The sequence below is a fragment of the Trachypithecus francoisi genome, unplaced genomic scaffold (assembly GCF_009764315.1).
Source record: "Trachypithecus francoisi isolate TF-2019V2 unplaced genomic scaffold, Tfra_2.0 Lachesis_group13, whole genome shotgun sequence".
Classification (NCBI taxonomy): domain Eukaryota; kingdom Metazoa; phylum Chordata; class Mammalia; order Primates; family Cercopithecidae; genus Trachypithecus; species Trachypithecus francoisi.
This window is the reverse complement of record NW_022681458.1, coordinates 21617643-21632655: the sequence shown is the minus strand read 5'-3', so window position 1 is coordinate 21632655 and position 15013 is coordinate 21617643. Positions and strand designations below refer to the sequence as shown.

Genomic DNA, 15013 nt, shown 5'->3' with positions numbered 1-15013 from the left:
CGGAGCCCTGAGAAACAGAATTCTGAGAAAGTAGGCTACAGCTGGGAGAGATGGCAAGGAGCTGGGGGTTCACTCCCCTGGGCGTTTTTAAGAGGGACGTGTCACTCCCCTGGGTGCTGTTGTGCAGGGGTAAATCCTTGGAGGCTGGGGAGGAGACACAGGGAGGAAAGCCCTCAGCAGCAGGTGGGCAAGAAGTCTCTAGGGAACAACCGAGTCAGGAGAGGGAGCCGGGGTGGCCTCTCTCCATCAGCATCTCCTCTTCCCCAGCCCTGCTCTGCCCACCTTCCTTGAGTCTCTGTGGGCAGGCCTGGGCCAGAGAGAACCATGGCTGGCTTCTCCTGGTTGGCCTAGCACCTGGACAGGTACAGGCTTCCTGAGCCTGGGATCAGGGGATGGGGTGCATTCTAGCAGACTTCGGGCTGGGGAAGGCGTGGACTCCTTGGGGATCTCAGCTCTGGTCCCCCCAGGGGCAAAGGGGACTGAAAATAGAACATAGATCAAAGGGTAAGATAGATGAGTTGACGACAATAAGACTGGAGGAGACATTAGCGAAGGGAAAGAAAGAGCTGAGAAGGAGAGTAACAGTTATAATGTTATTTAAGGTTGGAAAGGACCACAGAGAACTGCAGCTCCAAACACATCCTTTCACAGGCAAGGACACTGTGGGCCAAAAATCAGGGAGCTCTGCCTAAGACGTACTAGTCTAGTTAGAGACATAGCTAGTTATGGCCATCCCAGAGCTAAGAACCCAGTCCTCTTGGCTTTGGCTCTGGGGGCTTTGTATTCCTCAAGAAGTTCTGGAGAGAGAGGAGAGGGCGAGAAAGGGAGGGAGAGTGCTGGGAAAGTAGCTGCCATATGATTGGCCCAGGCCTGGCATTTCTCAAGATGGGTGCCTCCTGGCCTGACTTGGGTCCCTCAAAGTGGGAAGCGGTGATGAGGTGTGACAGCCCCCAGCAGGGCTGTTTGCTCAGCCCGTCTGCAGTCTTGGTGGTGTGGTCAGCAGAGCTGAGCCTGGCTGGACATACCTAGACAGAGGCCAGGCAGACAGTGTGCAGGCTGGGCTGCTCTGGTGGAACAGCAGGCTTGAGAGGCTTGGGGTGAGAAAAGGGCCCTGGGTGCTGTGGGGCCGGATCAGGGGCCCTTTGACATTCATATGAAAATAGGACGAGGATTGGACTGCAGCAAATAACCTTTGAGAACATGTCCTGATTGTGCAGATAGAAAGTAGCAGAACAGGTGGAGGCCTCAGTCTGTCCCATTGCAAAGAACCATGTGTATAACTATTACACCTATCCCATATGCTTTGGAGGAGGGAGGGGCTTTGCTCTGGTGATGCTGGGGACTGACTGGGTGAATCTGCCTTCCTATCCCTTCTGTTGCCCACCTCTACCAGTACCTGCCCAGTGGTAGCTCCTGCTCCAGGGCAGCCGGGCAAGCAGCTCGGCATTGCTCAGACTTACTCATGGAAAACTTTCTTGGTTGGAAACAACAGCAGGAGGACTTCAGGGTACTCGAGGAAGCCGAGCAAGGACCTGGCTGCAGAGGGAAGGACACGCTTTCCTGGCTGGGATTGCTGGCTCAATAAGACAGAGTGATGCTAGGTTCCTGGCACTCCTGAAGCCGGATATGTTAGCTCAAGGATGGAAGGATTTGGGCATGGCTCTGGGAGGTTGGGGTCATGAGAAGGCGAGTGGGCTACAGCCTGGAGAGTTTGGAGGATGGGAAACTGGGGGTGGTGGTGCTGATATTTGGGGGATGTAGAAATGAGGAAAGAATAGGAAACAAAGCGGGTGAAGATGGCAGAAATGCAGGATACTTGTAGAATCCTTAACATGTAGAAGTACCCTGTCTCATTTAATTATTTAACCTTCCAAACCCTAGGTTACTGTTATGACCATTATTCATATAGAGAAACTGGTGTTCAAAGAGGAAATTTACCCAAGTTCCCATGGCTAGTGAGGTGTCAGAGCTAGGTCTGAAAGTCAGGTATCTGAGTCTGGGTCCATACTGCCTGTCCATAGAAAGAGAAGTGTGGGAAAACTGTCAAGGATTTGTCATCGTCACCATCTTTCTCTGTCAATATCCCCAAATTAATCTCTGGCCTAATCTCCAAGATAGGCAGGCATTCTTCTTTTTCAAAATATCAGGCTCCCACCTGCACAAGTGCTACCCTCAAAGCTGTGGGTGTGCATGTGTGGCTGAAGGGCAGACCTGCAGTAAAGGGCAGAGGGGAAGCAGGAGAAGGCACTTTTGAGAGAAGAGGTGAACTGATGATGCTCACAGGGTGTGTTAATTGGAGCTTCATAGGCAGGGTCTGGAAGATTCTGGTGTTAATCAGAAGGGCCAGAGATCAATACATGGCAATGAACCATCCTGGGGACTTGAAGGCTTGGAGGGGAGAGCTTACAGATAGGGAGAGAGGACCAGTTTAAGCAAGGAAAGGGTGGAGGAATGTACCAGAACCTGTGTTGAGGAATATTCTGCAGTTATTCTTTTTCACCTGGAAATTAGAATGTCTGGCTAGAGAAGCCAGGTGGAAAGTAGTATGGAGCTGGGAAGGGTATGGGGAGCGTCAACATCCACGTAGACCAAGTGCCGACCAGCGAGTGGAGGAGAGGCCAGAGTGGGAGCAGAGAGGAGCTCTGGGACCCTCTCCGGGAGAATCCTGAGTGGAACGAGAGATGGTCACTCCTCTGGCTGAAGACCTCTTGGGAAAGAGTCTGGGTTAGGACAGAGAAGAGGGAAGGCTGGATGAATGGAAGCAGTTGCAGGAAGATTTACTGTCCCCATTCCCATCACTGCTTACCCTCTCCACCTGCAGCTCTGCCACCCCCTCCCATATTTATTGAGTGCCTACTATGTGCTTTCCATACACGAGTCAGGGGGTTGAGGGATACCAAAATGTATGTCCTCCAGGGGATAACTTTCTAGTGAGGGGAGACAGACAATATGCAATAAACATAGTAAATAGGTAAATTACATAGTATGTCAGAAACACAGAGCAGGGTGGTAAATGAGGGGAGAAGGGAGAAACTGAACTGAGTCAGGAAAGAGGAGACAAAAGGGAGATGGGGTGGGAGCTTGTGGCATAGGATGAAGATTTGAATTTTCTCTGGTTAGAGGGAAATGCTGGCAGTGCAGAAATTGGAAGTCTGGGTTTGGGTGAGTGGCAGGGAGACACAGCTGCCCAGCTATGGGAGAAAAATGGGGCAACCTGGGACCAGCTGGGGAGGCCCACCCATAGAATACGTTCCAGGCCAGCCCTTCAGAGTGAGCAGTGCCGACCCAGAGCAGGAACACAGAATCCTGCCCGCCCCTCCTGGGCCCAGCTGTCCCGTCACTCACCCCCGCTGCCCATTGGTTATTTTTGCCATGGAATGTGCCAGCCCCTCGGATTCTCCTGGGGAACAGGGGCTCAAGTTACCCCCTCTCCTCACTCAGCTCCCCATTTATGAGTGGGTGTGTTTAGGGGTGTACAGGGAAAGTGCCCATGGGTGTCCAGGGTCCTTTGGCTGGAACGAGGTGGACACACATATATGCCCTCTCAGCACATGTCCCTGTGCATATGTCTGTACTTGTAATTTGCTTTGATGCTCTAGGAAACAAGAACACCTGTATGCACCCAGGATGCACAAAACATGACTTAAACTTTAGAATAAAAAAGCAGCCAGGTACAGTGGCTCATGCCTATCATATCAGCATTTTGGGAGGCCGAGGCTGGAGAATAGCTTGAGCCCAGGCGTTCGAGACCAGCTTGTGTAACATAATGAGACTTCATCTCTACTTAATATTTTAAAAAATTAGCTGGGCATGATGGCATGCAGCTGCAGTCTCAGGTACTCAGGAGGCTGAGGTGGAGGGAATCTCTTGAGCCCAGGAGATCAAGGTTGCAGTGAGCCATGATGGCACCGCTGCACTCTAGCTTGGACAACAGAGTGAGACCTAGTCTCTAAAATAGTAAAGAAATCTAAAATAAAATAAAGGGCCCACAAACTCAAATAATTGCAGGGGTCAAGGAGAAACTGATAATGAGGGAGGTGTGCTGAGCTCAGACAGGATTGCCCCAGCCCAAACATTGTGCAGGCTGAATAAAACTCATCAGTCTGTCCCTATATTTTATTTATGTATTTATTTATTTTGAAGCAGAGTCTTGCTCTGTCACTCAGGTTGGAGTGCAGTGGTGCGATCTCTACTCACTACAACTTCCACCTCCTGGGCATAAGTGATTCTCATGCATCTGCCTACGTTGGAATCCTGGCTCCCTCAATTTATTGAATGTGACCTTGGGCAAGTAACTGCTCTGTGTCTCAGTCTTCCTCTTTTCATGAGGATTAACTGAGCTCATTCACATAGAGTGCTTAGCACAATGCCTGGTACATACCAAACATGCAATAACTGTTAATAGTTACTCAGTAGTCACAACTCAGAAACCAGTATCGGCACTCCCTGTGCTCACTGGGATGATAATTCCCATCTCCAGGACACATGGAATCCCAGCACCTGTATGGCTTTGTCTAAGTGATAGGACTTCTCTGAGACTCAGTCACTTGTCCGTTAAATGGGTATAGGATTATTCATAAGGGTTTCAAGCTCATGGGGTTTTTGTAAACGAGGTAACATTTGTAAAGTGCCTGGCACGTAGTAACTGCTGAAGAAACATAGCTATGATGGTCACAGGGAGGAGAGAATTTTGTGTATGCCAAGTGTGCATAGTGCTGAACAGGGCAGGGGTCAGGTGGAACACACAAAAAATGTGGTGCGTGTGCCTCCCTGTGAGTGAGAATACTGGCCAACTTTGTGAATAATGGGGGTACCTCTGTGCACCTTTGCTTGTGTGTATGAATGGATGGGGGTAGGGGGCCGCGCATGGGACAGTCGAGAGGTAAGGTAAGATAAAGCCCTCTCTGGCTTTCTTGAGAAGCCTGGGGGTTTTCACAGTCTGAGTCCATGTTAACACGCAGTCCACACCCGCCAGGACCCTTGCCCTGCGTTTGACCTAGGCGCCCCCACCCGGCGCTGTGCCCTTCAGTGAGTTCGGTTCTGCCTGGCACAGTGTGTGTGCGCGCATGTTTGTGGAATGAGCAAGTAGAGATGCTGCTGACCTTCCAGAGAGGCCCCGTGGGAGGAGGTGAGGGTGGGAGGAGGCTGCGCTGGGCTGCCAGAAAGTGGCCTGAGCTAGGGGCCATTGCACCCCTTTCTGTGCCTCAGTTTCCTCATGTGCCTAGGGCTCCGGAGGCAGATACAGGGTGGGGGTCCGCGGCTCTCGGCGTCAGGAGGTGACTGGTGGTCGTGTGGGGAGGCAGGTGAGGGCCGCCCCGGGGTAAGCAGGGGGACAGGACAAGGAAGGGGCCCCAAGTGGGGTGCAGGCTGGCGAGGGAGGGGCGGACTCCAGCGCCGCCGCCGCTGCTGCCGCCGCCGTCGCCGCCTTACCCCCACCCGGCTCCCGAGGCCCCGGGCTCCTTCCGCCACCCGAGCCGGCTCCCGCCAGCTCCCCAGCTCGCCCCCGGCCCCGCCTCCGACTCCGCCCCGCCCCCGCCCGTCCCCTCCTCGCCCGGCCGCGGGCCCGGCCCCCTCCCCCGCCATGAAGAAGCTGTGGGTGAAGAAGCGTTTCCAGGTGAGGGCTCCGGGGGCGGGCGGCGCCGGGAGGGGGCAGGGAGGCCTGGGCGCCCCGGAGGGAGGGCGGGTCACCGCAGCTGGGCCCGGTGGAGGGGGCGCTGGAGCCGCGCCTGCCCCACCCGAGCCCCGCTGAGGGCGGCGGGCCGGGCGCGATCTAGGGGCTCCCGGGTCTGCGTCCTGGGCGCGCAGGCCCCTCCCCGCGCTGAAGGGCAGACCCCCCGCTCCTCGATCGCCCGCAATCCCCGCGACCACCGGGGAAGACCCCCGCTGCAGCGTTCGGCGTGGGGCGCCCACTTGCTTCTTTGCCACCCCTTCTTCTCTCTCCTCTGTCCAACCTCAACCCCGGGCCCCGGCCCCCCGCCCGGCTTGCCCCAGCCCCCCACTCTGGAGCCTTCCATCTTCCGGAGCTCCTGAATGCAACGCACACGGATCCGCGCTGAGCTCAACACATTCCCCAAGCCCTGCCCTGTCCTCCGCGCACCTGGGCCTCCTGCATTCGTGAGGCTCTGGCCCTCTGCCCCCATCATCCCTCCCCCAAACCTACCCAGGTATTTGTCCTCCCCCAGCAGGAATCTGTGCCCCGGTTCCTTCATCTCCCAGTCACTCAAGCACCCTGCCCCCCCGCATCTCCATCTTCTCCTCCTCACTGAGCCTGACTACCTCGTCTTCTATCCTCTTTCTCTGGGGCTGTTGCCCTGGTCCCAGGCTGTGAGCCTCTGTCCAGTGGGATGTTCCAGCTTCCACCTGCAGCCTGCCGTTCTCTCCTTCCTCCCCCGCTCCTCCCAAGAGTCCAGCTGGGTACCCTGGAAGAAGGCAGGGGAGCCATTCCCTACCCGGGAAGCTGGTCACTCTGGGTCTCTGCCCACTTCCCCTCTCACACACACACTGGCCAGGGAATGAGTTTCTGCTTGATGTTGCAGTACTGGATGGGAGGCACAGGGACCTTAAGAACAGCCTCCCCCTCAACTACTCATTCTGGCTTTTCTCTTTCAGAAAACCGGCCATTCCCGCCGGGCCTTTGGCCGACTCACCCATGGTGCGTGGACCGTGGGCGTTCTTGCTCTAGCCCATGCCTACTCCTCCTCTTGGTCCCTGTCCCTCTGTGAGGCATCAAGGCCCTTGAAGACAGCCCATGAGATGTGGGACCCTCCCACACACCCCACACTTATCTACCACCCACCTGATCAGGCCCCCTGTGCCCTACAGCTGAGAAAGGACCAGGCAGCAGGGAGGGCGGCTCGCTAGCACACTGGGTGCCCTGTTCTCCATGTGAGGCCTAGTGGGAAGGAGTTCATTGCCATGCTTTGGCAACCAGTACGTGGCTCCTGCTTGTCATGGCAGCCAGAGGGAAACTGAGGCACAGAACCTGATAGAATCTGGGAAAGTTGAAAATACTCCCAGGAACCTTTGCTCCTAACCTAACCACTGGGCATTTTTTAGGACAATTCAACAGTAGAAGAGAGGGACCTTGAGGAAGGTGCCTGTCACATCATGATGCAGACAGATAAGGGGTTGGTTTGCAAGGAGGGGTCAAAGCACAATGCAAATATTGTAATAGAGGGTGGGCCTGACTCCTAATGGGAGGCCCAGGTCTGCAGCTGGACTGAACACAAACAGGTGTGTGTGTGTGTGTATGTGTGTGTGTGGGGCCAGTGGCGGCACCAGTAAGTACCAAGGATACCAAAACCACTGGGCAGCTGGAATAACCAGCCCAAGTATGGGGGTCCCCAGTGCCGGGTACATCCCAGGTATCTCCCTCCCAACCCATTGCCACAGGGCACCTCTGGAGACTGGGTACCTCACTCCCCTTCTGTCCTGACTGCCCTCCATGCCCTGCCCCACAAACGCTCTGATAACAGTCTGTCCCTGTCTCTCTCCTGCTGCTCCTATGGAAGCGAAGTTTTCCGCTCCTGCAGAAAGCAAAGTTACGGTAGGAAACTGGCTCCTGCTCTAGCCCCCAGCGTCCCCTGCTTTCCCACCTGGCCCCGGCCTCTCCTCACCCTGCCTCAGCTGCACCCGATGCCTTCCAGCTGGTTTGGGGTAGAGGACAGGCTGGCCCTGCGGTTGGTCGAGTGCCCTGGCGGTACGACTCTGAGGTGACTCCTCTTTGTTCCTGGGGTGCTTGAACCCAGACTTTAGCACCTTGGAACCTAGGACCTGATGATTTTGGGGGCTGCACAGGGGCTTAAGCTTTCACTGACAAGGGGAGGAGGCAGATGGGAGGAGGCCCTGATAATCCATTAAGATATTGGCAGACGGGGAGGGGGTGGCAGTTTGGAGGGCCCTACGGAGGTAAATGTGAGTAACCAGGGGCCCAGAGATGGAGCCACGGCACTGTCATGGGAGGGGTTATCCTGAGCAGCCCAGGCTAGGCAGGGGATATGGGGAGCAAAAGAGAGGAGGTGCTGGCAGCCCTGCCAGTGATAAGATGGAGCCTGCTGTTGGCAGGGAGGCAGAAGGCAATAGGGAAGAGTTGGAGGCAGAGGGAGGAGGGCCCTGCCCACACAGACCCCTTCTTCTCCAGACTCAGAGACGGCTGAGGATGACATCAGCGATGTGCAGGGGACCCAGCGCCTGGAGCTTCGGGATGACGGGGCCTTCAGCACCCCCACGGGTGAGCTCCTGGGGTGTACAAAGAGCAGGCAGGCGGGTTTCCCACAAGGGGTGCCTCAGTCTCATGGTGCTCCTTTCTCTAGGGGGCTCTGACACCCTGGTGGGCACCTCCCTGGACACACCCCCGACCTCCGTGACAGGCACCTCGGAAGAGCAAGTGAGCTGGTGGGGCAGCGGGCAGACGGTCCTGGAGCAGGAAGCGGGCAGTGGGGGTGGCACCCGCCGCCTCCCGGGCAGCCCAAGGCAAGCACAGGCAACCGGGGCCGGGCCACGGCACCTGGGGGTGGAGCCGCTGGTGCGGGCATCTCGAGCTAATCTGGTGGGCGCAAGCTGGGGGTCAGAGGATAGCCTTTCCGTGGCCAGTGACCTGTACGGCAGCGCATTCAGCCTGTACAGAGGACGGGCGCTCTCTATCCACGTGTAAGTAACGGCCTTACCTGGGCCTGAACTGCCCCATCTCACCATGCTGTCCTGCGCTGCCCTCACTGCTCCGTTAGCCTCCACCCATCACCCTGCCCCATCCATCTCTCTGTGCACTTCTTCACCCCCTGCTGCCACTCCATCTTCCCACACTGCTCCCTCCTCCTCCTGAGCCATCACCGCCCACATCCCCCTGCTCCCACCTGTCCTGGCTCACCATGCCATCTCCATGGTCTCCTGGACCCTCTGTCCTTTCCTTGTCTCCTCCAAGATCTCCAGTTTCTCAGGGGTCCTCTTCTGCCTCACTCATTCAGGCTCCAGTTGTCCCCAGGATCCCTCCCCCCACCCGGGGGCCCCCTCCGTGCCTGCTGTCTCAGCAGCTGCTGCCTTTTCATCTCTCTGCACATTCCTGTTCCCATGTGGGCCTTTTTCTGGGAGGAACAGAACCTTTCCACACGGCAGCTCCCGGGAGAGCAGGAGAGAGCAGGGGAACAAGCCAGCAAGCAGGAGAGAGAAGAGAGTGAGGTGGCCAGGGGCAGATGGGGCAAGGGGCCTGTGAAAGCAGGAGGCCGTGGGCTGGGGGCGGCAGGGGGCTGGGAAAGGGAAGGGCTGGAAATGGGGCCAGGCTGGAGGGAGAGGGTGGGAGTGATGGTGACAGGGGGCTTGCAATTATTTCTCTCATGGGAAACCCCTAAGTCCCTGAGGGTGGGATTCAAGGTTGTCCTGGGAGGGAGTGTGAAGAGCGGAGGTGTTGGAGTGAGGCACTGGAGCCATTTTTGGAGATCTGGGGTTCGCAGATACATGAGGGAGTGCTATAGTGGAAGAGGGGAGTGGCTGATGATAGAGGTACTGGGGGCATTTGGGGAGCTGAGAGGGGCCTGGTTTGTGATGGGTATGGGTGTGGGGGCAGGCACTATCATGCAGGAGAAAGAAGGGGCCTGGTGGGGGACGCTGCTTTGAGGGTGATTAGAGTGGCTAGTGGTGGGCAGGGGAGAGGGCCAGGGCTGGGCCATGGCATGGCCCGGGGGAGGCTCCCTTGGCTTATCTTCCTGGCCCTACCCGGTGCTCCTGTGCCCTGGGCTTGCCTTTCCCTCCTGCCTTTCTTTACCAGGCCCCAGCCAGAGCCTGGAGTTGCTATGGCAACTTAGGAGGAACCCATTTCCTTAGTGATGTCTATGGTACAGAGACTGGCCTGGAGCTCAGAGCTGCCAGCAACAGGCCTCCTCTGCTGTCCTCAATTTCTCTCCAGGCCTCACCCAGTTCCCAGAGGCCCTTTCCTGGGGACTCTGTGGCCCTTCCCCCAGAGAAGACACTTCCTTCCTGCAGGTGGCTGGCTGGGGTTTCTGTCTCTCAGGGCACTCTGCATTGCCACCGTCCCCTTTAGCCCCAGTCAGAGGCAGGTCTGTCATGTGGGTGGCTGACTCAGGTAGGCTAAAATATCCTTAACTCGGGACCCCTAGAACTGCTTGTGACTGGCACCCTACTACTTGTCCTCCCTTCTGTGCCCCTGGAAACCCAGACACTTTGGAGGGAATAAGGGCTCAGGATTCTGACTGCCTGGGTTTCAATCCTAGCACCAATCATTTCCCAGCTGTGTCACATTGGTAAGGCACTTAACCTTTTTTACGCCTCAGTTTCTTCATCTGTAAATGGGGGTGATCACAGTCCTTACCTCACAGGGCTGTTGTGAGTATTAAATGATTCAATGCATTTTAAGCACTTGGTACAAGCCTGGCACTCAGGAAATATTCAATGAGCCATTTTACAGATTTTTATTAAGCTCTCTCTAATGTGTCAGGTATAATAATACATCTAATTCCCCCCCCTTTTTTTTTTTGCTAATCTTTATAATCTTTATGTGTGATGTGCCTCCTCACCCACCCCAGCCCCGGCAAGGGTCCAGATGGGGAAAACTGAGACCCAGTTCTCTTGGGCACCAAAGCTTTGTTAAGTGAGAGAGATACTCTGGGGTAACTGGCTCCTTCCCTCCTCCTTTTCGCCCACACTCCCTATTCAGGCCCACTTAGTAGCTATTTCCGAGCTGAGTTATTTCAGAGTATACCCCTGTGGGGGGCCTTCTATGCTTCTCAGGGGGGATTTCCAAGGACTCAAGATAGCTTTCCCAGGGGAAGCGCAAGTCAAAGGCCTATCCTGGGGGCAGACTGAGCAAGGGGAGTAGGAGCCTGGGCATTCCGTCGCCACCTGCTGTGTCCCATCAGTGCTGGTGGTGGCGGCAGGTATGGGCTCAGGTCAACACAGCAGCTAGGGAATCCTAGGGATGGGACACTGCTCCCCAAAGGCTTGTGCGTGGTCCAGGAGGCTGTTGCTTGGCTTCCAGGGACCACTAGGAAGGGGTGTGCCCTGCTGATGATGGGCAGGGGTGTGGGGGCCAGCTGGGGGCTGGAATGAGTGGGCAGCTGCATTCCTGAGAGCGCCCTTCCCCACCCCACCTTCTTGTCTTCCCTCCCCACTTCATCCTTTGGGTCCTAAGTCTCATTCTTTTCTCTCCCTCATGCTCAGTTCTGTTTCCGCTGTTTCTCGGCTTCCAGGGCTGGGGAGAGGAGGCTGGCTGGCCCGAGTCCTAGGGCTGAGTCTGTACCAAGACCCAGCCATTAGCCCAATCTTTGGGTTCCAGAGCCGCCGGCCTCTCCCCAGCACCTGCTCTGGCTGTGCGCTCCTCGTGGGGGTGGGGGGTGGGGGACAGGAGGATCTGGCCCATGTCACCCCCAAGCCTGCCCAGCATGCCCACCACCCAATTCCTGTCACAAGCTAAGGGTCTAGGAGAGGAGGTCCTCTGAATCCTCTACCCCTCTCCATCTTGGTTCTGCAGCAGCGTCCCTCAGAGCGGGTTGCGCAGGGAGGAGCCCGACCTTCAGCCTCAGCTGGCCAGCGAAGCCCCACGCCGCCCTGCTCAGCCGCCTCCCTCCAAATCCGCTTTGCTCCCCCCACCGTCCCCTCGGGTCGGGAAGCGGTCCCCACCGGGACCCCAGGCCCAGCCCGCGGCCACCCCCACGTCGCCCCACCGCCGCACTCAGGAGCCTGTGCTGCCCGAGGACACCACTACCGAAGAGAAGCGAGGGAAGAAGTCCAAGTCTTCCGGGCCCTCCCTGGCGGGCACTGCGGAATCTCGACCCCAGACGCCACTGAGCGAGGCCTCGGGCCGCCTGTCGGCGTTGGGCCGCTCGCCTAGGCTGGTGCGCGCCGGCTCCCGCATCCTGGACAAGCTGCAGTTCTTCGAGGAGCGACGGCGCAGCCTGGAGCGCAGCGACTCGCCACCGGCGCCCCTGCGGCCCTGGGTGCCCCTGCGCAAGGCCCGCTCTCTGGAGCAGCCCAAGTCGGAGCGCGGAGCGCCGTGGGGCACCCCCCGGGCCTCGCAGGAAGAACTGCGGGCGCCGGGCAGCGTGGCCGAGCGGCGCCGCCTGTTCCAGCAGAAAGCGGCCTCGCTGGACGAGCGCACGCGGCAGCGCAGCCCGGCCTCCGACCTCGAGCTGCGCTTCGCCCAGGAGCTGGGCCGCATCCGCCGCTCCACGTCGCGGGAGGAGCTGGTGCGCTCGCACGAGTCCCTGCGCGCCACGCTGCAGCGCGCCCCATCCCCTCGAGAGCCCGGCGAGCCCCCGCTCTTCTGTCGACCCTCCACCCCCAAGACATCGCGGGCCGTGAGCCCCGCCGCCGCCCAGCTGCCCCCTCCGAGCAGCGCGGGGAAGCCGGGGGACGAGCCTGGGAGGCCCAGGAGCCGCGGGCCGGCAGGCAGGACAGAGCCGGGGGAAGGCCCGCAGCAGGAGGTTAGGCGTCGGGACCAATTCCCGCTGACCCGGAGCAGAGCCATCCAGGAGTGCAGGAGCCCTGTGTCGCCCCCCGCCGCCGATCCTCCCGAGGCCAGGACGAAAGCACCCCCTGGTCGGAAGCGGGAGCCCCCGGCGCAGGCCGTGCGCTTCCTGCCCTGGGCCACGCCGGGCCTGGAGGGCGCTGCTGTACCCCAGACCTTGGAGAAGAACAGGGCGGGGCCCGAGGCAGAGAAGAGGCTGCGCAGAGGGCCGGAGGAGGACGGTCCCTGGGGGCCCTGGGACCGCCGAGGGGCCCGCAGCCAGGGCAAAGGTCGCCGGGCCCGGCCTACCTCCCCTGAGCTCGGTAAGGCCTCAGGGAGGGCTGACGAGGTGCCTGGACCAGGTCGGTGGGGGGCGTTTGTGGAGAGCAAGACGGCTCAGCAGGAGCGGGGGGAGGTGAGGGGGGTTCGGTCGGGGGTTTCGCCTGGGGCTGCTAGTCAGCTGCAAGGGTGGGTTTGCCTGTGTCTGCTCAAAGGCGCAGACACAGGCTCCACTTTGAGTGAAGGATTGTGAAAGTCCTTGTGCTAGGACTGCCACTGGTGAGGCGGAGCGTGAGTGTTGTGATGGAGGCTGGGTGAGGCTGTGAGCTAAGACTGGTGCCCAGATGCCCGCCATAGCTCCCCTGGGTCCAGTGGCCCGCTAGGCTGTTGGATCAAGAACCAGTACTGTGGGGGATGCACTGGTGGGAGCCTAAGGCTCCCCTTCATGCCCCCAATCCCTCTGTTGGGGAGAGATGGTAGATGGTCTGAAATAATTTGCAAATTCCTGTTACAGACACGCTTTATGCCTGATAACTCTACTCTGCCTCTCCCACCCCGGCACCATCCCCTGATCCATGTGTGGCCATCCAGCCTCCCCTTCTAGCCTCCTCACCTAGGCTTACACCCTGCATGGCTGAGCTGACTGTGGTCCCTACACAATGACTGCCTGTGTGTTGTCTCCCAACCTTCCCATGGGTGGTGACCAACATCACCAACAGGAGAATGACTCTGCACCCCACCCCTCATCCTGCGCATCAACTGGAGGCCTACTCCTAGAGAGAGGCGGTGGAAGGTGTCGTTGACCCACTTCCACTGCTCCTCCAGAATAGATGCCTCTACCTGCTGCTCCTGGGAGACCCTGCCAGGATCTCTTTCATTGCACTTACTACTCTGTATTTTTCTTCATCAAAATTATTTTGCATTTAAATATTACCACCTCAGAATCTTTAGAGATAATTAGGCCCCTGTCCATCATCCTCCTGGCCACCATTATTACAAACACACAACCATGTGCCAGGATTGTGTTAACTAGGCCCTTACAGATGTTACTTCATTTCAGCCTATATGTCAGTTTCAGAGTCTTATCCCCTCCATCTTACAGATAACAAAACTGAGGCTCAGAGAGGCTATCTAATTTGCCTAAGGTTTTGTAGCCAGAAAACAGCAGAATTGGGATTTTCACTGCTTTTTTGGCTATATACATCATCCTTTATCTAGCTTACGGAATGTCAGAGTTGGAGAATGCCCAGAGAGACCCATGACAGTGGAGTTTGTCATCTCTTTGTGTGTATGAGCTTCCTGTAAGCAGGGACCACATGGTCCTTCCTCTAGTGTTCTTGGTACCCGTACAGTACTCAGTATGCCAGGAGTACAGGGTCACTATTTGGTGAATGGATGAAATCAAATCTGATCTTCGTAGGCCTCTCAGACCGCCTACCATTCACTTTTGTGAATCTGATGCCTTCACACATTTGACAATTCACCTCGTGTTGCCCTGTGCCACCACTGTTATTGCTTAAGTCTTGGGTTGCTGTTAGTTTGTGCTTTGTCTGTTTGAAAGCTTGTGCCCCTCCAAGTGCCTTGCACAGGGCGTGGTACGCCATACACGATGGCTGATGTATTAAAGACATATGCAGTGTGGTCCTGTCTTCCTCCAGAAGCCAACGCTCTAACTGTGGATGAAGTTGAGGAACAGTCAGACTACCATGGAGTCAAGGCTGCCCTGACCTGTTTGAGAATGCTCCTTCTGACTTCCTTTGTTCCCTACCGACATTCAGGAGGCAGAACCTGTTCTCCCCCAGTCCCTGCTTTCTAGAAGCCCCCCTGTCTGGGTTTGACTTTCTAGGATGCAGGCCACCATGACTCCCTCTCCCGCTGTCATCCCTGCAGGGATCATGGCCCCTTATCCCGTTACTCCTGTGTCCCACAGAGTCTTCGGATGACTCCTACGTGTCCGCTGGAGAAGAGCCCCTAGAGGCTCCCATGTTTGAGATCCCCTTGCAGAATGTGGTGGTGGCACCAGGGGCAGATGTGCTGCTCAAGTGTATCGTCACTGCCAACCCCCTGCCCCAAGGTGAGCTCTAGCACTGGGCCAAGGTGAGGTCAAGGTTGGGAGGGGGCGTGTGAGAAGGGAAGGGGAGGTTCCCCCCGACTCCTCCAAGGGAGGGGTGGGAAGGAGGGAAATTATCCCCTCCATGGGGCTGCCCTGACTTCTGTGTGTGTTCAGGGACATTTCCCAGGACCCCCGAGAGAGGGGAGGGCAACCTGGGCTTCCTGAAA

General features: G+C 57.4%; 1 protein-coding gene across 1 annotated transcript in view; it reads left to right on the top strand.

The window, feature by feature from the left end:
• The window catches only part of SPEG (striated muscle enriched protein kinase), a 58385-nt gene that overhangs the window by 1418 nt on the left and 41954 nt on the right, over nt 1-15013 (top strand). Inside the window, 4 exon segments of the mRNA XM_033230116.1 lie at nt 8141-8230; nt 8313-8649; nt 11480-12777; nt 14664-14807. Coding sequence (XP_033086007.1) covers nt 8141-8230; nt 8313-8649; nt 11480-12777; nt 14664-14807 — 1869 coding nt within the window.